General features: G+C 41.2%; 1 protein-coding gene across 2 annotated transcripts in view; it reads right to left on the bottom strand.

The window, feature by feature from the left end:
• dhx36 (DEAH-box helicase 36) overlaps window positions 1-17,934 on the bottom strand; it is a 42,236-nt gene extending 24,302 nt beyond the window's left edge. Inside the window, exons 1-9 of one of the 2 annotated variants that reach the window (XM_062976683.1) lie at window positions 17,665-17,934; window positions 8,587-8,705; window positions 6,980-7,199; window positions 6,516-6,554; window positions 5,795-5,965; window positions 5,616-5,695; window positions 1,976-2,050; window positions 1,632-1,798; window positions 65-146 (exon numbers count right to left, since the gene is read on the bottom strand). In XM_062976683.1, coding sequence (XP_062832753.1) covers window positions 65-146; window positions 1,632-1,798; window positions 1,976-2,050; window positions 5,616-5,695; window positions 5,795-5,965; window positions 6,516-6,554; window positions 6,980-7,199; window positions 8,587-8,705; window positions 17,665-17,856 — 1,145 coding nt within the window. In that variant the 5' untranslated portion in view covers window positions 17,857-17,934. Of the gene's footprint in view, window positions 1-64; window positions 147-1,631; window positions 1,799-1,975; window positions 2,051-5,615; window positions 5,696-5,794; window positions 5,966-6,515; window positions 6,555-6,979; window positions 7,200-8,586; window positions 8,706-8,853; window positions 9,012-17,664 lie in introns of those variants that run through there. The other variant, XM_062976684.1, reaches the window with a different exon arrangement.
• Between the last annotated feature and the right edge of the window lie 6,396 nt (window positions 17,935-24,330).

A 24,330-nucleotide genomic window follows, 5' to 3' on the forward strand; every position in this document is an offset into this window, starting at 1 on the left:
CGCACAAACACATATACCTTTTATTACATTACAAATAAAATAAAAATATTGTCTTCGGACAGACCTAAGCATTTCTATTACATCTTCTAAAAGGTATTCCTTGACAGGGTAGGTGAAACCAGGAATGTGGATCATAGGACAATTGTCTGTCACAAAAGAGAAAGAGAAAAATCTATTAGAACTCTTTCATTTTTACAGGTCTTCCAAAAGGTTTGTTTCTACAGTAATCAAGGAATAATGAAGCCATCAAGAAGTATTGAACTAGTAATCTGAGAAACCATGGTTCAAATAACCATTCCATTATGGAAACCCACTGGCTTACTCTGGACAGGTCTCTCCCAGTCCAAGAGAGAGTCAGTGGCAAACCTCCTTTGAATAAACCTAGCCAAAAAAAAGCCTAAAACAGGATCGCCATATGTTGTGAATCAGGTTCAAGGCTCACAACAAAAAAATCCCAACAAAACAAAAACAAAACCCTCCAAGAAATACAGTTTTGCCCTTTTACTATAAAGATCAAATTTAGATCTGAAGACTTTTTAAATAATACAGTACGACTGCCTGAGGGGGGAAACATAGATAAACAAGCTCACAGAAGACTAACATAAGGAACACTTCACATATGCCTGTTCTTTAAAAGTTTGTCGAAGATCTGTCCATCACTGCTCATAGCCCAATGCGAGCAATCTGGGAGTGTGAAGGGTTGTTTTCATATAAAGGTACTGTTTTTCATATAAAGGTACTCCCACCACCATCTCAAGTGCGGCTGGTGGGGACGAGGGAACGAGCCTTCTCAGCAGTGGCCCCCCGGCTCTGGAATGCACTGCCAAAAGAGATCAGGCAATCCCCTACATTATCCAATTTCCGTAAGGAACTGAAGACCTGGTGGTGTCGGCAGGTTTTTGAGTAATTATATTGGACTACCGCCGAATTCTGAGCCTGAATACATTGCACAAGATTTCCCTATCCTAAAATGATACATTTTAATATATTGGGTTTATGGTTCCCGTCCCCTTGATCTGGTCATGGAAGTGTGATTTATCGTTATAATTGTACTATTTTACCTTGTTTAATAATGTGTGTTATGTCGTTATGTAATGTTGTGTTGCTTTTATGACTATAAACCGCCCTGAGTCCCATCCGGGAGATAAGGCGGTATATAAATCAAGTTATTATTATTATTATTATTATTATTATTATTATTATTATTATTATTATTATTATTTATTATTTGCTCATCCAAACATATCCATCAGAGTAATTTGGGCAATGTGCTTTACATGCAGTTCCACAAATACCACAAAGATAGCAGCTGCATATTTCTCCAACATCAAGTATCCTAGGACGATTATAATTCAGAGGCAGAGTATAGTCCAACAAGGTACCCTTTAATATATACTGTTTTTAAGGTAGTCATTATATAGTATAAGGGTTATAGAACTCGTGTTTATACAGAAATTCACATGCACACACAATGTAATGAAAATATATGTTTTCATACACATTTGAATTTCTTCATTAGGATTCACCTACATGGCACTTGTTACTACAGACACTATATGCAATGAAGCTCAAACTATTGGCAACAATAATATAATTTTTTCATATATCAAAGTGTAGATAATTTCACAAACCAAAATATTCTGAAAACTTCTCAGCATTCAGTGTAGCACTCATCAGTATTACTTTCAGGTCTAGCCGTATACTTAAGAGATCTTTAATGATTGTGATTAGAACATCTGATTGTAGGTTTCTCTCGTGGATTTCATCAAGGATTATATGACTTACACTGGACAACTGCCTGCAGCAACATAAAACAGAGGTCATAACCACCATGTTTATCAGAAATGGAGCATGAATACATTATAAATAAATGGAAAAGTATAGAAACACAAAAATCAGAACCACTCATTTGATAAAATTAATTGAACGCAGCCTTTCAGAAAAGCATTTAGTTCTGAAACAGAAAGATACATACTTGTCTGACTGGAGCCACTGTAGGACAATTCCTGTTGTGCAGTACAAAATTGAACCTTGTCTCCTTGGTAACCGACTGAAAAAGAGATCCATTAAGAATACTTCAATTCAATTTTTATTGCACTTGAAAAATTACTGAAATGCTAAAAGGTGCTAAGTGTTCTAACGACAGTTGCTATGCCTTCAGCACTAGCATTCACTTATTAATGTACAAACATGTAATGTGTCATCATGCAATAAAGACAAAGTGAAATTTTATATATAAACATTGGGGGGGGGGGGTGAGCTCTACTGTAGACAATAACCTGCATCCAGACAGATTCAGTGGAATTCTATCAGTATTGGAGGAATAGTCCTCCTGAACCACCCTCTCTTAAAAATATATCCAAAGAATAAAACAGCACCTGGCCATCTCATATTGTACCATTATCAGCTTTGAGTGTTCCCAGCTAATCTTCTATACACATAATAAAAGTGAAAAATGTGTATGTGACCTCCATAAACAGCTATAGTTCCCACTCAGCAGGCAACACCAATAGTTCTCCCTCCACTGACATGCAGGTTATAGTGAGTACCATGAACATGGAGCCCAAACCCTGCCCGTGTCCTACACAAACACCATTCTGCCTCTCACTCAAGCGGGGACAATTTCATCCTAGATGTTCTGTTTTTCCTCCAGAATGGACATGCCAGGGTTCTTTAATTTGCATGACCCCACCCACTGACTCTACCTTAAACCTTTCCTTCTCTTTCCTACGGAAAACAGTTAACAGAAGAATTGATCAGCAACTGAACAAGAGGTTTGGGGGGAATTCACCATCATTTACAAGAGTTGTTCTTGACCTACATCCACAGAGCACTGTTAACCCAACCAACGATGAATCTGGGCCAAACATGCCATGGATAATGGGACTTGCAGTACCTTCACGGATATTGTGACCCCCACCAACAATGAACCAGGACCAAACTTGGTATAGAGAAGCCCCATGACCAGCTGAACATACTTCAGGGCTTAGTGGAAATGGACCTTGATTTTGGGAGTTACTAGTTCACCTACCTCCAGAAAGCACTGGACCAAGTTTGATCCAGATGTCAGATCTGGACCAAACTTGGCACATAGACCCAACATAGCCAACTGTGCATACAGGCCTGGTTTGGGGGTGATTGACCTCGGATCTGGGAGTTGTAGTTCACCCTTATTCAGAGAGTCCTGAACACAGCCAACAACAGATCTGGACTAATCATGGCACACAGACCCAATATGGTCAACTGCGAACACTGGCAGGATTTGGGGGTGATTGCCTTGGGAATCTGGGAGTTGTAGTTACCCTTATCCAGACAACACTGAACCCAGCCAACAATGGATCTGCACCAAACTTCAGTGATATTACTTAACATCCCAAAACAAACAAGGCCTTATTCTACCGTAATAACCTGGGCACCGCTGGGTCCCCAAGCTAGTTTCCATCTAAAAATCTGGCTTCTGCAATGTTTAAACAATGTGGCTATAACTTAGAATCATAGAATCATAGAATAGTAGAGTTGGAAGAGACCTCATGGGCCATCCAGTCCAACCCCCTGCCAAGAAGCAGGAAATCGCATTCAAAGCACCCCCGACAGATGGCCATCCAGCCTCTGCTTAAAAGCCTCCAAGGAAGGAGCCTCCACCACAGCCCGGGGGAGAGAGTTCCACTGTCGAACAGCTCTCACAGTGAGGAAGTTCTTCCTGATGTTCAGGTGGAATCTCCTTTCCTGTAGTTTGAAGCCATTGTTCCGTGTCCTAGTCTGCAGGGCAGCAGAAAACAAGCTTGCTCCCTCCTCCCTATGACTTCCCTTCACGTATTTGTACATGGCTATCATGTCTCCTCTCAGCCTTCTCTTCTGCAGGCTAAACATGCCAAGCTCTTTAAGCCGCTCCTCATAGGGCTTGTTCTCCAGACCCTTAATCATTTTAGTCGCCCTCCTCTGGACGCTTTCCAGCTTGTCAACATCTCCCTTCAACTGTGGTGCCCAAAATTGGACACAGTATTCCAGTTGTGGTCTGACCAAGGCAGAATAGAGGGGGAGCAGGACTTCCCTGGATCTAGACGCTATTCCCCTATTGATGCAGGCCAGAATCCCGTTGGCTTTTTTAGCTGCTGCATCACATTGTTGGCTCATGTTTAACTTGTTGTCCACGAGGACTCCAAGGTCTTTTTCGCACACACTGCTGTCAAGCCAGGCGTCCCCCATTCTGTATCTTTGATTTCCATTTTTTCTGCCGAAATGAAGTATCTTGCATTTGTCCCTGTTGAACTTCATTTTGTTAGTTTCGGCCCATCTCTCTAGTCTGTCAAGATCATTTTGAATTCTGCTCCTGTCTTCTGGAGTGTTAGCTATCCCTCCCAGTTTTGTGTCGTCTGCAAACTTGATGATCGTGCCTTCTAACCCTTCGTCTAAGTCGTTAATAAAGATGTTGAACAGAACCGGGCCCAGGACGGAGCCCTGCGGCACTCCACTTGTCACTTCTTTCCATGATGAAGATGACGCATTGGTGAGCACCCTTTGGGTTCGTTCGCTTAGCCAATTGCAGATCCACCTAACCGTAGTTTTGTCTAGCCCACATTTTACTAGTTTATTTGCCAGAAGGTCGTGGGGGACTTTGTCGAAGGCCTTACTGAAATCCAGGTAGGCTACATCCACAGCATTCCCTGTATCGACCCAACTCGTAACTCTATCGAAAAAAGAGATCAGATTAGTCTGGCATGACTTGTTTTTGGTAAATCCGTGTTGACTATTAGCAATGACCGCATTTGTTTCTAAGTGTTCGCAGACCACTTCCTTGATGATCTTTTCCAGAATCTTGCCTGGTATCGATGTGAGGCTGACTGGACGGTAATTGTTTGGGTCGTTCTTTTTTCCCTTCTTGAAGATAGGGACCACATTCGCCCTCCTTAATCAAGAAGTAAAAAGTCTAAGGAAGTCTTCAATTTATTCCAGGAAGCAAATCTGATTGAACAACAGCTCAAGTACAATCCAGTTGCTCCCTACCTTTATTTATTTATAGGAAGCCCTAGGACTGAACACAACATCTAGGTTCACTGAGATTTGAGCAACAAGTACAAACATTCTGCAGTATTGTCCTTTAATTCGTGTCATTTCCCAGAAGTAGCAAACATACAAGTTAACATATAGCTGATTGAAAACAGAGAGCAAAACAAACAAAAAGAGGAAAAGAAGCAAAACAAAACCACCCCGAGCTTATTCAAATATATTTCTCTTGATTCAATAAAGACAGTTTATTTAAAGACATTTATACTGATTGAATAGTTCTTAGGAGCAGTAACTATCGTGTGTACTAAACTTGTACAAGAAGATTTTGATCCTTGTACAAACTAGTATAGAACTGAACAGAGTAACCATGTTATCATGGGTTCTTGTGTTCAAAATTTATCACAGGGAAGGAACTGGAAGATTTCAGTGATCTTGAGAAGGCCTTGGTAAAAAATTATGTTTTACTTCATCAAAATTGGATGCTGCAGACTATAAAGACAAGCAATATTTTGTTTCAACATTCAAATATAAAACAAATTCCACTCTAAGTTACAAAAATTCTACTTTCTGTCAATACATACACGCTCATAAAAATAATAATCATGTACCTTTCAAGACGAATTTGATACCCGGTGCTCCTTCCATTACCACATGCCTCAGCCCTTTCGGCTGCAACTCTCTCTGCTACCTTAACATCAAAAAATACATAATTAAAAATAAGTATATTTGCTGGTGAAGGTAATTTCTATTTCATTCAAGTACAGATAAATATAAAAATAAAACTTACTGAAATAGCACTGATCCTCCTAGGTTGGGTACATACAATCCGGCAGGAAGAACCCTTCCCTCTATCAATATAGTCATCCAAAATGAATTGAGTAACTTGGGTAGTCTTTCCACATCCAGTCTCACCACTTATGACGGTAACTTGACTGCTGTTTATAAGGTTTACAAGCTCCTATTTTAGAAATAGAAAATGAATGCACATTTGTGTCTCTAAGTATTGATTCATTCAGGAACTGAAGCAGATCCATAACACTGTCCCAATAAACCAGCATAAACTATCTGTTGCTTCTGACTTCTGGGAAGGAGTAACAACGCAATATGAAGCTTCTGTATACTGAACTGTATATGAAGCATCTGTATACTGAACCCAATTCTTTCTAAACAAACTCCTATTAACTCAACATTTTTTCTTAGATCAAAACACAAACAGGTTAACCATGTGGGAGAGGTGAGACTCAATCTCACCTCTACCACATCCGACATAGATGGTTCCAAAGTTCAGATTATAAACCTACACTTGAGTCACCATCCTCATTATTAAAAAGATAAACTAAAATCGTTGTAACTATTCATCTGAATAATAAAGTGGAAAAGATCAGAATATTTTCATGAATTGTAAAAAGATAAAAATGCAAGCTTCATGGAATCAACATAGTGCTTCTCAATCAGCTTAGGTAGTGTTCTATCAGCATATTTCAGATATAAATAGAAAACTTAGTTACCTTCCTCATCCCATAAGAAGGCAGTTTCTCTCGAAATTTCTACAAATGTAAAAAAAGCAAACCATTAAAATGTTACATGAATGTATTTCATATTTAAAACTAAATTTCTTAACCATTTTAAATATAATCGCATGATCACATAGTTTACAGGTATCATCTATGATAACCAGAAAAACAGATCTAATATTGAACTAGATTTTAGACTCTTGGAAACTACATCTCTTTTCCACAACAGTAAAGTAAACATTCTGAAAAAAAAGACCAACACTGTTGATGTTATTTCTAGCAATGTCAGGGAGGCATAGAAGAGTAAATCTAGCACTGTACCACTTGATCAGTCACAAATGGAACTGAATGACACAGTACTTCTTTTATTGAGAGAGCATTAATAATTTCATAAACCCAATAAAAACAAACATGCATCTTACACAAACAGTCTCTTCCAGTTCACAAATTCTTATTACCTGCATCTCAATATATCTGGAATTACTCCTCTTCTTTAACATATCTTCTTTAAGTTGCTCATCTAAATTAATATCTGGCCTATTTTCTTGTAGGAGAAATTCTGAATCTTGATCTAGGAATGTTTTTTCAAAGGTTGGTCTAGTTCTTTCAAGAGCTTTTTCCACAACAGGTTTCTCCACAACAGGCTGGCTTGGTTTGGCAGGAGGCTCTTTTGTGTCCCTGAAAGAGATTTAACAGGTCATAAGTGATCTATGTCTTAACATTACTTTCAAAGCCTATATTGGTCTACTCAGATGTAAATTCCACTGAGTTGAATAGAGCTTACTCCCTAACAAGGAAGCACATGGCCTTTAATATATTTGACATTTACAGTTTATTACCTACAGTTTTGTGTCCAGTAAACGTTACTGATTTTGGTGATACAGTAGAGTCTCACTTATCCAACGTAAACGGGCCGGCAGAACGTTGGATAAGCGAATATGTTGGATAATAAGGAGAGATTAAGGAAAAGCCTATTAAACATTAAATTAGGTTATGATTTTACAAATTAAGCACCAAAACATCATGTTATACAACAAATTTGACCAAAAAAGTAGTACAATACGCAGTAATGCTATGTAGTAATTACTGTATTTACGAATGTAGCACCAAAATGATGTATTGAAAATATTGACTACAAAAATGTGTTGGATAATCCAGAACGTTGGATAAGTGAGTGTTGGATAAGTGAGACTCTACTGTACTTGCAAACAACCCCAAATACTGGATACTAAATCACTGCCCTTCTTGCCTGACCTGCTACACCAGACAGTTATTCTCTTTCTGCTTGTTTTTCAATACTACCTTAAGTTATGTCCTATTTTTTAAAGTTAAAATTGATAAAAAGGGCTGTGAACATTCTGATCTCTTATCTCAAGAGGCTATTAACTCAATAAGTATAAATACAGTAAGAATGTCTTTAATGCAGTACATGGAATCCATGTCTATTTATGTTCCAGAAGCTCCAACCAATAGAGAAAATGGCATCGGGATGTTCAAAATACCTGGAGGACATAAAGCTGTTCCCTCTTGCACTACCTGTAACTACTACGTTTTGAGAAAGGCATTAGGATTAATACCACCATAATAGCACCAGCAGAGGACAATGGCCATTTTTATTACCATAGTATTTTCTGATAAATATAATAAGAAGAGAATCAAATTTCCCAATCAGCTGAACTAGCCACTTCTGTCATTAGGCACTTTATGGGTAAGTATTTCCAGTTTAAGCAACAGTATTGTAATGTGCTATTCCGTAACAATATCAAACAAAAAAAACCCTATAACAGAGTACAATGGAATCCACAAAAATTATGCTAGAAATGTCTTTCTCAGCATCAAAGGTCCCACAGGATTTCCTTATTTTTTATTATAAAAAAGACTGATAGGGCTAACTGTATATGAAGTACCCTCAGAATGCTCACAATAAAACAGAAATAACATAGTATGTTCAAAATTTCCGAAAGCAAGCTTCCCATTGCTTTGTAATATTATTCAAATCCCCACTCAGCCAATGAATCCCACTGGGTATTTTTGCAGATAAAAAAGGATGCAACTGACTTATTACCTTTCTTCATCAGACCACCAAGACGAGGCTTCTTGTTCTTTTTCATTTTTATTCTGAACACTGTTCAACAACTGCACAATCTGTTCTTCTCTCCGCTCATCCATATGCACTACAGCTCTCTGTATGGAGAAAAAGAACACAAACACATTTTGACAACACAGCCTTCTAGAATTTGAGGGTTTAATTTAATCCAAAGTAAAAATTCAATTCAATGCTTTAATAGCTTCAGCAATTGACAATAACAGTGTGTAAACAGCAATGCCTTACCTTTGCTGAATACGCAGATCAATAGGCAAGCCAACAGATTCAAGCCTCTTCCACCCACTGACAGTGACTGCAAGATTAGACAGATTCAAGCCTCCACACAGCCATTAAGTTCACTTACGTAACTTTGCTTCTCTCATTATCATCCAGCCTACCCACCTCCTACATCATAGGAAATGTGATGGATAGGCTGTGAAGATAAGATTGGAAAAGAAAGACTCTTTATATGCTATACCAGCCTGTGGAAAGTGAAGATTAAACATCAGGATCACTGTCTTACAATCTATTGCTCCTTGCAGGCTTCCAAACAATGTAACTATGCTATAAGAACATATACAATGTACTGCACTACTTTGTTGTACTGGAATCTGGGATTTCTAGGGCAGAACTTTCCAAACTGGCAGGTACAGTGTGCAGGTGTGTCATGTGAACCTAAGAGAAACCATTGAGTGTATGTAAAATAAGCAACAACCGACTTGCATGCATTTTTACGCAGCAAAGGTGCCAATTAGCATTAGTAACATTATTAATATTAGTATTAGTCATATATTGTTAATCAGAAATGAAAAATGTCTCGGAAATGTATGTTATTATTTTACAAATCATATAATTTTAAAAATATAAAAGGTTTTCATGAGATATGTCATATCTCCATATATTTCATTATTACAATTTATGTATATGGCCATATCTCTTATAAAGAAATGATTTAACCCAGTGTTTCCCAACCTATGGTCCTTCAGGTGTTTTGCACTTCAACTCCCAGAAATCCCAGCCAGTTTACCAGCTGTTAGGAATTGTGGGAGCTGATGTCCAAAGCACCTGGAGGACCAAAGGTTGAGAAACACTGCTCTAGACAACTGCTTCTTAAACTGTGGGTCCCAGCCCCAAATGGGGTCCTCTTAGGTTAATGTTAGGGTCACAAAAAATTTGGCAAAAGGTTTCTAAACACCACTCATTTACACAGATCTGTTAGCAACAATGTGAAATGTTTAGAGAGAACTCTACAGAAAATGCTTCTGCTGTACTCCACAAAAAGGAAAATCAGCCTGTTTAGCAAGCCTTGCAAATGCTGATTTACTACTAAATGTTAGATTTTTATGCCAATTTTATATACACATATATTTGGGTCATGTACATATTTCTTGAACCAAAAGGAGTTGAAGTGGAAATAGTTTTAAGTAGCCCGGCTCTCCAGCACTGCTTCTTAAACTGTGGGTCCTGACCCCAAATGGGGCACCCTTAGCTTAAAAGTTTTCTGCACAACATCTAGTGCAGACTTTCCAACCTCTGTGTTGTGACACACTGGTGTGTCAGCTGTAGTATCTAGGTGTATCATCTGAAAAATCTTGGGAGACAGAGTTGAGGGAGGAGGCAAATACCAAGTTGTTCCAAGAGAAGAGGGACAGCTGTTCTTGTGTGCCCACCTTGCCAGAGTGGCAAAAGTATCAGGACCCCATTGGCTAGTTGCTGCAGGTCAGGTGGCCAAATTGCAAATCCAGCTGGAATCTCTCTAAGAACCTGAATCCAGTCCAAAACCGTAAGAATGGTGACCAGAGGGAATAATTGCCCATGAAAGAGAAGAATCCTACCATCTTCTTTGGCATGATTCACAACTTTTTTCTATCAATAAATCCAGTTTGTCTCAGCTTTGACTTTGAACGTTTGCTTTTTTACTGCTTCAGAGAAGGTATGGTAGCCATCGGAAAATTGAATTATCTGCATATTAATAAGTGTTGCTCTGATCCACTTGATCAACAGCGTGCATTGACGTAAATTTTCAGAGTGCTTAACCCCCAATGATTTTGAAACTATTTCCACTGCAACCCCTGAACTGGTGTTTAGCAGCTGTGATGGTCTGGATGAATGTGAACAAATTGAAATTGACTGACACAGGTCATCCTGGTCAGTCGCAAGCCTGTGTGGGACGAGATTACACTACCCCTGAAGATGCAGGTTTGCAGCTTGGAAGGTCTCCTAGATTCATAGCTAAGCCTGGATCCCCAGGTTTTGGCAGTGGCCAGGGGAGCTTTCGCACAATTAAAACTTGTGCGCCAGTTGTGCCAGTGACTTAAGAAGTCTGCCTTGGCCACAGTAGTCCATGCTCTGGTTACATCCTGAAGAGATTACTGCAACACTCTACGTGGGGCTGCCTTTGAAAACTGCTCGGAAGCTCCAAATGGTCCAACAGGTGGCGGCCAGACTGCTCACCGGGGCGGCGTGCAGGGAGCATACACCTCCCGTTTTGTCAGCTCCCCTGGCTGCCAGTCTGCTACTCAGCACAATTCAAAGTGTTAGTTTTAGCTTATAAAGTCCTAAATGGTTCTGGTCCAGCTTACCTGTCCAAGCATTTCTCAAACTAATATGCTTTAACATCTATGTTTTAATGTTAATGTTATTGCATTCTTATGATTTAATCGATAGTTGTATTTCATTATTTTTGTGTAGGCATTGAATTTTGGAATTTTGGAAACTGCTTTGAGTCCCCCAGCCGGGGTGAGAAAAGTGGTATACAAGTGAAGTAAATAATAAAAATAAATAAATAAATAAATAATATATTATCAGTAGTATTATAGATAATATATTCGTATTATTATATTACAATATTATATATTATTATATTGTATTATTATTAGTATTATACTGTATCACATTATATTATTAACATTACATGTATATATATTATCATAGTACAATATTAGTATTATATACTATACCACTATATTGCAATATTATTAGTATTACATGTAATATATAATATAGTTATTATAAAATATATATTATCACAGTATACATAATACACTGCCAGTATATTATACTATCTATATATATAAAATGATAAAGTTGTTTGCGCAGTGACTATAACAACACAACTAAACACCCCAAAAATACAAAACTTGGCAAAACAATGCAAAAGCCTTGCCTCCCAGTTGTAACAACACAACCACACCACAAAACCACACTGGACCCACAAAACTCACAACAACGCATTGTGACTATAACAACACAACTAAACGCCCCAGAAATACGAAACTTGGCAACACAACGCAAAAGCCTTCCCTCCAGGTTGTAACAACACAACCACACCACAAAACCACAATCCGGACCCATAAAACTCACAACAACGCATCGTGACTATAACAACACAACTAAACGCCCCAGAAATACGAAACTTGGCACACAACTAAACACCCCAGAAATATAAAACTTGACAACACAACGCAAAAGCCTTGCCTCCCGGTTGTAACAAAATAACCACACCACAAAACCACAATCCGGACCCACAAAACTCACAACAATGCATCGTGACTATAACAACACAACTAAACGCCCCAGAAATACGAAACTTGGCACACAACTAAACGCCCCAGAAATACAAAACTTGGCAAAACAATGCAAAAGCCTTGCCTCCCAGTTGTAACAACACAACCACACCACAAAACCACACTGGACCCACAAAACTCACAACAACGCATTGTGACTATAACAACACAACTAAACGCCCCAGAAATACGAAACTTGGCAACACAACGCAAAAGCCTTGCCTCCTGGTTGTAACAACATAACCACACCACAAAACCACAATCCAGACCCACAAAACTCACAACAATGCATCGTGACTATAACAACACAACTAAACGCCCCAGAAATACGAAACTTGGCACACAACTAAACGCCCCAGAAATACAAAACTTGGCAAAACAATGCAAAAGCCTTGCCTCCCAGTTGTAACAACACAACCACACCACAAAACCACACTGGACCCACAAAACTCACAACAACGCATCATGACTATAACAACACAACTAAATGCCCCAGAAATATGAAACTTGGCAACACAACATAAAAGCATTCCCGCCCGATTGTAACAACACAACCACACCACAAAACCACAATCCGGACCCACAAAACTCACAACAGTGCATCGTGACTATAACAACACAACTAAACGCCCCAGAAATACAAAACTTGGCACACAACTAAACGCCCTAGAAATACAAAACTTGACAACACAACACAAAAGCCTTTTCTCCCGGTTGTAACAACACAACCACACCACAAAACCACAATCCGGACCCACAAAACTCACAACAACGCATTGTGACTATAACAAATACAAAATTTGACAACACAACTCATCCACCTCCCCAATCCCTACATTCACACTTGGCCTCCAAAAAAACAATTACAATAATAACAATGACAACAACAACAACAACAATAAGAATCAACACCATCACAGGCAAGAAACAGCCAGGCACTGAGGCTGAGAGGCCAGTCAGTGCTACACTGGGCCTCCAAAAAACAATACAGTAGCATCTAACTTATCCAACCTTCATGACCACAACAACAACAATAATAAACACCTACACAGGCAAAACAAAAAAAGGACTATTGTACCACAATAAAAATATAAACCACACTCAGCAGAATCAGACATTACAACTAACAACAAACCAAAGACAACAGGGATCTCAAACAATTATCAATCAACACAAAAATTGAAGAAGGTAACAGACTTCAAATACTACTACTAATGTGAGTATAAAGAAGGTGGAGCTCACAGCATAAATACAACCTAATGTAGACTAACCAACACCACCAGACAACGCCACAGCAACGCGTGGCCGGGCACAGCTAGTTAGTATTATATATTGTATCATATCCTAAGTTGTAGTTATTATTGAATGTTACATTGTTTTATATATTTTATTAATTTATGTATGCACTTTGAAGGCATTGAATGTTTGCCTTTGTATGTTTGTTAGCCGCCTTGAGTCCCCATGGGGAGATGGGGCGGGATATAAAGTTTATTATTATTATTATTATTATTATTATTATTATTATTAGCTGCCAGTTATTGTAAGCTGAAGTCCGAATTTAGAAATATCCTAAATAAATAAAAAATAAATTATTTTCTATTAAATATCAATTACCATGTTGCAAAATTATTCATATCTAAAATCACCAATGCAAAAAAAGTTGGGAAAGCTCTGATCTATTGGTCGTTTCAGACATTTACACAGATCTGTTTATAGTGGACTCTGCAGAAGCTTCAGCTGTACTTTATAAAAAGGGAAACCCACTTGTTTAGCAAGCTTTGTCAATGCCAATTTTTTATCAGTAAATGTTTGGGGTTTTTAATGCCTGTTTTATATATTTCATATATATATCGCTGGGCTTCCTGGGAACTGAAGTGGCAAAAAAGGCATGGGCAAACTTGGGCCCACTGGGTGTTTTGGACTTTAACTCCCACAATTCCTAATAGCAGTAGTTAGCACAGGTATGGGCCCAAGTTTGCCTATGCCTGTGCTAAAGACTTGGAAAACCAGAGCTGGAGCATCACGGCTGTCAATTAGGAAGTGGGAGTATTTATTTATTTAGGGTACTTCTATCCCTCCTTTCTCTGCAATGCGGACCCAAGGTGGCTTACAGCATACTGGCATATAAAATTCATCAAACAGAAATACATAAAAAGGTAAAACCATTATAAAAAATCAATCAATAAGATAAAAGTATTAGCCTCCTCCCTGTATATGCCCCTATGTACCAATATTAACATCCCCGATATCCTCCCATACTTCAGTTAAAAGCCTTATTAAACAGAAAGGTCTTGACTCTCTTCCTAAAGCTGAGAAGGGATAGAACAACTTTTAATTCCTCAGGGAAGGAGTTTATGAGTGCTGGAGCAGCACCTTAGAAGGAGCCTTCTCTCATTAAGCGTAAGTACATACTGGTGGGGGCTTGCATGGCAATTCGTGTTTCCCTGTTAGATCTAAGTTTATGCCCTGGGGTGTATTGGAGGACACGGTGCTCCAGGTAGGCTGGACCGAAGCCATATAGAGTTTTATAGGTGACGACCAGCACCTTGAATTGAGCCTGGAACCGAACAACCAACCAATGGAGCTGCTTCAGGATAGGCATAGAACACTCCCTGAAGTTAGCACCTGTCAGAAGCCTGGGCGCCACGCTTTGGACGAACTGTAATTTCCGGATGCTTTTCAAGGGCAGACCTCCATAGGACATGTTTCTATGGATCAATCTGGATATAACCAACACATGCAGGACTGAGGCCAGGTCCGATGTCTCCAGAACAGGCGCAGTTGGCGCACAAACTTTAACTGTGTAAAGGTCAACTTAGTCACTGCTGCCAACCAGGCTTCCAGGTTTAAAGCAGAGTCTAGGATGATGCCCAGACAGCACACCTGGGATTTCAGGGGGAGTCTAATCCCGACCAGTTTAAATGCCCTTCCCCAGTCCCTTCCATGACACCAGTAATAGTTCTGTCTTGTCTGGATTGAGCTTAAACTTGTCCATCCTCATGCAGTAAATCACTGCCTTCAGACAATGGTTCAAGGGCAGGACTGCTTCCTTGGGGTCAGGTGAAAAGGAGTAGTAGAGTAGAGCATCATCTGCATACAGATGATACCAAACTCCAAACCTCCAGATGATCACTTCCAGCAGTTTCAGGTAGATGTTGAATAACATCGAGGATCAAGATGAGCCCTGTGGAACCCCACAACAAACAAGCCATGAAGTTGGGAAGGACTCCCCCCAATACCTCCTTCTGTGACTGATCCACGAGGAAGGACCAGAACCACTGTAGAACAGTGCCTCCTAGCTTCCCAGAAGGATAACACGATCAATGGTATTGAAAGCTGCTGAGAGGTCCAGGGGAGTTAATAGAGTCACATTCCCCTTATCAAGCTCTCTGAAGTAGAGCAAGCCAGGCAGACCTGTAGCCAGAATTTTTTTTGGAAGGGATTGAAACCTCCCCCTGCCCCCAAGATGACTTTTCAGGCCAGTGTATCTTGAGTAACAAGGCCCTGAAATTACCATCATTGTGCAAAGGTCTTTCATAGCTAATAGGTCCTGAATAATTGCTCCCTCTTCAAATCAGTTCTTTTTGGCCACAAAGGGCAATAGTTTCCGCAACTGGCAAAAGTTTCTTTCTGTTTTCTTCTGCTTTCTTCTTTCCTTTATCATTTCCACTGTGAATTAGCAAGAAGTTTTCAACCAAGCACAAGTTGTTCTGATGGCACTGTTTTTTCTTTTGGTATCTGGCAAAAACTTCTATTGTATTTTCCCACTGAACAAATTGATTAGCAAGCAATGTACCAAGCTTCTGATGATTACCTTTACCTCTCAACTTCTACTCCAAACACCACATTGTACTTACAGAGTGCACCTTGTACATGAAATGAGTAGGCTAACCAGGGAAATCTGTTGAACCATTTGGGTTGAAAACTTAGATGCCTCTTCTTATCCACAGGAAATACATATCCTGACAATGGAGTCTATGGATTTAGCACTTATTGAATTTTCACTTGGTTGTCAGAAACAGTCTTGTTCATATAAAGCCCAATGACACAATTCCTCTCTTTGCTCCTATTCCATTGTCTCTTTGGCTGGGCTTGGATTAGATCAATGGTTCTCAACCTGTGGGTCCCCAGGTGTTTTGGCCTACAACTCCCAGAAATCCCAGCCAGTTTACCAGCTGTTAGGATTCCTGGGAGTTGAAGGCCGAAACATCTGGGGACCCACAGGTTCAGAACCACTGAGGTAGACCAACTTAGTCTGTTTTATCTACAATAATTGCTAGATTTTATTATTTTTAACTGAATTTATGATGTTGTGTTGACTGTTTATTGCCTATGTTTTGTTTTGCACTTGTTGTATTTTGTGTCACACCTTGAGTGCTTTGTGAGCCGCCCCGAGTCCCTCTGGGAGATGGTGGCGGGATATAAATGAAGTATTATTGTTATTATTATTATTAGTTGCTTCCACTATGTCAGCTATGGCTGCTATTGCAATGTAAATTGGTGAAAAGGTAGGTAATGATAGTTTGATTAATCAAAATTTGATTTATCTTTTTATTTTATCTTGTCAGAAGCGAACCAAGGGTACAAGTTGTAATGTATTTGAAAACATAGTTTAAAAAAACTTGGCATTTAACTAAATGTCCTTTGACCAGTAGCTGGTCACTTGGGAGTGCCTCTGGTGTTGCTGTAAGAAGGTCCTCCATACTGCATGTGGCAGGGCTCAGACTGCATTGTAATAGGTGGTCTGTGGTATGCTCTTCCCCACACTCGCATGTTGTGGGGTGCCAGAGCACGGTTTGTTCAGTGCCTTCCAAGTCGCCCAGTCTTCTGTGTGCCTGCCACTTTTGGGACTCTCGCTTGCTGAGGTGTTCCTGAGAGTGAGTTTCTCAGTAGATCTTAGAAAACTCAGTAGATCTTTCATGATTTAAGGCGTTGCCATGCTGGCTAATATCTGAACAAGGGATGGGCTGGAGATGTCACTGCCTTGGTCCTATCATTGCTGGCTGCTACTTCCCGGCGGAAGTCAGGTGGTGCATAATTTGCTCCAGTGAAGTTATTGGTTGAGATAATGCTTGTGGTTCTGGAGGGACTCTAATTTTTGCTTCTCATATATTTGGCATGGGGATTTGGTTAACCAGTTAAAATTCATATGAGCAAACCAGGATTTTTTTTACATGAAACATTTGGGGGGTGGTTGTGAGTTTTCCGGGCTGTATGGCCGTGTTCCAGAAGTATTCTCTCCTGGCATTTTGCCCACATCTATGGCAGGCATCCTCACAACAACCCTGCCATTAAAGCCTTCGACAACACATGTGGGGGGGGGGGGGTGTAAACGCCGAAACGCCCCCTTGGCTACGGGCTTGAGGCCAGGAGACTAATATCCAGCAGCTCTGAGTCAGGCCGCCTCTAGTTATCTTTCAGGGTGTATTCCGACATAAACACGCGTCTCTCTGAGAGAAAGGGGGGAGAGAGAAGAAGCCAGGCCCTTTACCTGCTGCCTCTCGGCCTCCTTGCTCTTCGCGCCCTGCCTTCGCGCGTACCACAGGCCGATCTCGCGGCCCTTCAAGTGAGGAGGGGGCCGGCCCCGGCCTCCGCCTCTCCCGCCTCCGCCAGAGGAGGAGGACGAGGCGGAGGAGGAAGGCCCGCCCCCTCGGCTCCAGCCCCGGCGCTGCTCGTAGCTCATCCTGGCAACAACCGCGGGCAGAAAAGACGGAGCCAACCTCCGGCGCCGGTGGAGAGGCGGCGCACCGGAAGCGACGTTGACAGCCCTCTCAAAGCGGGTCACTTCCGCTCTGAAATGCCGGGCGACGGAGAGTGCGCATGCGCGAAGGACAAGTTAGAGTCCCCGCTCCCTGCCTCTCCCGTTTCTCCTTCACTTCGCAGGGGAGGATCCTACTAGACTTCAGTCTTCAGGAAAAGAGATAAAGAGCTTTATATTTGGGTTGCTGTGGGTTTTCCGCGCTGTATGGCCATGTTCGAGAAGCATTCTCTCCTGAAGTTACGCCCACATCTATGGCAGGCATTTTTAGAGGTTGTGAGGTTTGCTGGAAACTAATTCAGTGAGGTTTATATATCTGTGGAATGTCCAGGGTGGGAGAAAGAACTCTTGTCTGTTGGAGGCAAGTGTGAATGTTGCAATTAATCACCTTGATTAGCATTGAGTGGCCTTTCAACTTCAAAGCCTGGCTGATTCTTGTCTGGAGGAATCCTTTGTTGGGAAGTGAAAACGGGAACTCCAGACACGAAACAATCAGGGCCAGCTAACACTTCCCAATAAAGGATTCCCCCCAGGCAGGCATCTGCTAGACCTTGAAGCTGAAAGGCTTTTCAGTGCTAATCAAGGTAATTAATTTCAACATCCACACTTGCCTCAAGCAGACAAGAGTTCTTTCTCCCACCCTGGACTTTCCACAAATATATAAATCTCCCTTGCTTAGTTTCAGACAAACCTCACAACCTTGAAGATGCCTACCAAAAAAGATCTTGGAGTCCTCGTGGACAATAGCCAACAATGTGATGCGGCTGCTAAAAAAGCTAACAGGATTTTGGCCTGCAGCAATAGGAGTATAGTGTCTAGATCCTGGGAAGTTATGCTCCCCCTGTATTCTGTCTTGGTCAGACCACACCTGAAATACAGTGTCCAATTCTGGACACCGTAATTGAAGGGAGATGTTGACAAGCTGGAATGTGTCCAGAGGAGGGTGACTAAAATGATTAAGGGTCTGGAGAACAAGCCCTACGAGGAGCGGCTTAAAGAACTGGGCATGTTTAGCCTGCAGAAGAGAAGGCTGAGATGAGACATGATAGCCATGTACAAATATGTGAGGGAAAGTCATAGGGAGGAGGGAGCAAGCTTGTTTTCTGCTGCCCTGGAGACTAGGATGCAGAACAAGGGCTTCAAACTACAGGAAAGGAGATTCCACCTGAACATTCGGAAGAACATCCTAACTGTGAGAGCTGTTCAGCAGTGGAACTCTCTCCCCCGGGCTGTGGTGGAGTCTCCTTCTTTGGAGGCTTTTAAGCAGCAACCCAGTGAGAAATGACTCAAAAGGCACATGACACTAAAAGAGCTGCTAATAGTGGTTTTTACCATCTTGTGGTGCCATCATTGTTACAGGTAAAAAAAATAACAAAAAACAAGCAACTTTGCTAAAAATGTACAATGTAATGTGTTTGTGTGTGTATACACATACACACACATATGTACAGATATAGAAATTTACATACGCATACATACACAGAGTAGAATGTATATGCTAAGACATTGATACTTAAGCATTCAATGCAGAGAAAGAGAGATGGAATGATGCAAAGCTACTTATTTCAGAGGCGATGACTCCACATCATTTGTGAATTACCCAATGTTGCTGTATGACTAAGATGTGCATTTAAGTGTGTATTTTTATTTCATGTTGTTTTCTTAAAGTGCAACTAGCAGCTGCTGTGACATCAAATGTGGTGTAGAGGTTTAAGAGTTGGACTAGGGCTCCAGGATACCAGCATTAAAGTCTTCATCCAGCCGTGGAAACCCACTGGGTGACCTTTGGCAAGTCACTTTCAACCTTACAAGGAAGCAAATCCCCTGTGGATAAATCATGCCAAGAAAAACCTGCAGTAGGTTTGCTCCAAATCAGAATGGATTTGAAGGCATATAACAACTGCAACAGCTGCTAGGATAGGACTGTGTCCTCCCCTTTGGCACTTCTAGAGGGGGAAAAGAAACTCTTGACCATTGGCATTGGGAGAAGGCTCCTGGCCAGGCTAATAAAGGTTTTCCTCTCAGAAAACATTAACTTTGGAGGAATATTTTTTGACAGGTCCCCAGTAGGGTTTGGAGTGTTAAGATGAAATTGTTTCTTGTGCACTTTAGGGGGGAAAGTCACTAAATAAAAGATTTAGAAATTGTATCATGATGTGATGAAGCTGAATTGAAATTTCTCTTTCCTATAATAGCAGGAGCTGAGTTCATTTTACATGCTGAAAGAGGTTGGCACTAATAATAATTTTATTTCTTACCTGCCCCTCCTCATGGCTTGAGGCGGGTTACAGAACAATTAAAACACATAAACACTGCAGAAACGACACAAATATACATATTAAAATGTACCTCTTTTAAAAAAACTTTATACCAAAACGTATCTCTAAAATACATATTAAAATCAGATTAAACAAAGGACACACATTTAACATTCATGCTTAAAGACTGGGTAGGCTTGCCGGAAGAGATAAGTCTTTACATGGTTTTAAAATTCTGACAGTTCATTTAGCTGTTGGAGTTCTTCCAGCAGGTCGTTGCGCAGTTTTGGGGCAGCCGATGAAAAGATCCTCTGGGTGGTGTTTGCCAGTTGGGTTCTGGCTGGTTGGAGCACAGGGGCGGCTGAAGCTATAAGCCAGGTAAGCAACTACGGGTGGCGCAAAATCTGCTAGGGACGCCATTGAGGCACCTAGGGAGGGTTGTGAGGGCACCTCCCCGCATCCCGGTTCAGAGCCAAAGCCTGGCCCTCGGAGGTCGGCTCAGAGTACTCAGCTGGGAAGGGAAGGAGCTGCCTGAATGACAGGCTGCCCCTGGCTGTCCGTCATTCAGGTGGCTCCACCCCCTTCTCTTCCCAGCTGAGTGCTCTGAGCCAAGCGGTGACGGGTGCTGAATGGGGATGCGGGGGGGGGGGGGGGGGAGGGTTGCGCAGCTGGCCCAGGCAGGGACAGCCATCCCAGTTCAGCACCAAGGCCTCATAGTCACCGCTGGGCTCAGAGTGCTCCGCTGGGAAAGAAAGGGAGGGGGCGGTGCAACCTGAATGATAGACAGCCAGGGGCTGCCAGTCATTCAGGCAGCTCCGCCTCCTCCCCCCTTCCCTTCCCAGCAGAGCGCTCTGAGCTCAGCGGCAACAGCCAGGCCTTGGCGCTGAACCAGGATGGCTGTCCCTGCCTGGGCCAGCTGAGCATTCCTCCCCACATCCCGATTCAGTGCCGAGGCCTGGCCATTGCCGCTTGGCTCAGAGTGTTCAGCCAGGAAGGGAAGAGAAGCCGGATGAGGCGGCTCTACCACCTTCCCTTCCTCGAGGAGTGACGGGAGGGACCGGTGACGTGACATCAGCTGCACTCTTGCTGGGCTTCCCTTTGGGTCGCCCAGGTGTCAATCATGTCGGAAGTACACCCTCTATGGTCAAGAGGTCTTCTCCAAGCATGTTGCTGCTGCTGCTAAGCACCTATTTGGAAATTCTACATCCATCCTTTGCTGGAAGTGCATTCATAGTTTATGTGGAAAATATAGTTTGAATGGAGAGGGAGGGACAAGGTAGTTTCAAAGAAATAAAAACATTAACTGGGGGAACATTTTGGACCTCTAAAACAGGCTACACAACCATTATGCTTACTGATTAAATTATTTTATTTGATTTCCCCAAAGAGTAGGCCTCTTTGTGCTTAATTTCAAAACCTATGGTTTTCAATGATTCCATAATAATGAGTCTTTCATACTCATCATGTGTCTCATACTCACCCTTTTCATAACTATAAAGCTTTATAAAGTTAATCCCTAACAGAGAGAGGATTCATAGAGGTGCAGTGTAATGGTTATTTATATGACTAGCTGGGATTTTTATGCTTTTGATTATAAGCTTTTATTGGGGCCAGATGGAGTCTTGTAAATTTACAGATATCCCTTGGAGCGTTATGGATTTTTCCTATTCAAAGGCACAGGCCTTCTCTTTGATTTGAAACACTGCACTTTATTCCTCTGCCCCAAAGCATTTTAGAATATAACATTGTATTTTAGTTCTAGTGGTCCCTCCAGGCCATCCTCTCCTCCATCCCAGTGGTCTTTTTTCTTTGCAGATCCATGTAATTTGAGTGATTATATTCCTTCTGCTTATGTGATTGTTTTAGTCAATCGTTATGTTTTGTTTTTGTTTTTAATTCTTATAGCGTTTTATAGTGTTTTCAGTGTTTTATTGTACAATGTTTTATGCTGATTTTATATTGGAAACCGCCCTGAGTCCCTTTTGGGAGAGAGGGCGGTATACAAATAAACTTTTACTTACTTACTTACTACTATTGACTACAGAGATGCTGGTATGGCAATGAGTCTTTTTTTTTTATTAGTAACATTTATTGGAATGTACAGCTATCACACTTTACATTGCAAACTACTTTCTGTATCAGGAAACCTAATATAACTTCAAGAAGGAACAGCTTGAAGAAGTTACTTTTTTGGACAGTACTGCTCTTTAGATGTAACACAACTTTTTTTCCTGAGTTATGTCATTTCCTAATCACTTCTATCATAAAACATGTAAAAAGCTTATTAAACTGCAAAAATGATGTTTTTGTGGGACATCCTGCAGCACATTTTGCTATAGTTTTTCAGTGAATATTTCATTAAGTCTCAACCAATTCAACATAGTTTGTGGCAGCCACAAAAGCCTTGGTCCTTCCAAAATGCAAATGCTTAGAGAAATAGTAATATACTTGTTAAAAAACAACCCTCTATACATGCCCAAGTCATCTCCCCAAGAACCCCTGCCAGCAGACCCCTCCCTCCCCCTCTGATGTCACAATGTCTCCCCCTGCCTCCCTCCCACCTCCCTCCGATGTCACAATGTCTCCCCTCCCTCCCCTGCCTCCCTCTGATGTCACAATGTCTCCCCAGGTGACTGGACTGCTGCTGCCTCTCAGCCTCTTCAGTGCTTCCTCTTTACTCCATCTGCCTCATCGCTGCCCTACCCTGCCTGCCCTTAGCCTCTGTCCTTGCCTCCTATTGTGCTTCCAGGTATTTGTGTTCAGTTTTTGTTTATTGGTTTGCTTTTTGTAGTAGTATTAGTATTAGTAGTATTTGATATTTGTTTTTATAATTAGTTTGTTTGTATCTTTTTTAGACTGTTTGTTAATTGTTTTTGTTATTGAGTGTGTTGTTTTTTGAATATATTTCTTCATAGTGTTTGTTATTCTTATTCCTATTATTAAGTTGGTGTTTGGTAGTAAATTTATTTGTAGTATTTGTTAGAATCTTCATTATTTAGCTTTGTTTCTGAAATATAGTATACATTTATTTTATTTTATTACTTTTATTTATTGGTTTGTATTTTTTTATTTTGTTTATTTTATTTGCAGTATTTTCTTTATATTATTTATTATTTGGTTGTTTTTTGTTTGTTTTGTTATTGTTTTGATTTTGTTTGTTTTTGTTTTGAGTTTTGTTTTTTGGGAGGGGTTGAAACGTAATGGAGACATTTGACATGCTGAGTACTGGCCGGCGGCTTCCGGAGATCAGGGTCATTTACTTAAGGCCCCCTGACTCCGAGGAAGTCCCCGTCAAGTAGCCAGTGCCACCCATCCAGAATTAGCGGCCGAGCAGGTTCCCTTGTGGGAACTGGGGGCACAAAAAGCAGCCCAAGCGGAAATCCTGAGGGCAAAGGTGAAAAAGCAGCGGGAGGAAAGGGAGATGCAAAGACCAAAACAGGAACCCCTGTCTTACCCAGGAAGCCTCACGGCCTTGGAAAGATCTGCAAGGAAGAGCAGCAAGAACAGCATCCCATCAAGAAGGATATCCGGCTTGGATGTGTGCGCCGGCTGGCAAATGTCGAAGAGATTGAAGTCAAGAGACAGCAGTCCTTTCTCCCTGAGTTGCCTAACAGTGCAGACCAGTGGAGCCCAGCCAGGATCATTCCCCTGCAGGTCCGCGTCCTCCTCCCGCAAAAATGCTTTCACCTTGCCCTCCTCCCCGACCAGTGCTCCAGCCTTACCGTTTGCCAAATTTAATCTGAATGGGATAATTTGTGGAACATGATCAATCTGAACGATAGGCAACTCTCAGGCAGCGATGAATCCATCTTAGCAAAAGAAGGCAATTTTGCTGTTACCACCAGCACGATCCAGTAGAAAACATCATTGCCAAACTTGAATCAGTGATTGACTGTCCCCTGAGGAAGAAGCGGCAGAAGTTAGAGGGTAACAGCAAGGATCCTGAGGAAGCAAAATGCCCCTTCAGCAACATAACAAGAAAAGAAAGAAAAGCCATCAAAAACCTCAGTTCAGATCCAGAAATCATCATTCTTCCAGCACTCAAGGGGAATGCCACAGTAATCATGAAAACAGAACAACACACACACACAAAAATCAGACTACTCCTGGATCCCACAACATACAAAAAACTTAAACAGGA

Source organism: Anolis carolinensis, chromosome 3 (genome assembly GCF_035594765.1).
Source record: "Anolis carolinensis isolate JA03-04 chromosome 3, rAnoCar3.1.pri, whole genome shotgun sequence".
NCBI lineage: Eukaryota > Metazoa > Chordata > Lepidosauria > Squamata > Dactyloidae > Anolis > Anolis carolinensis.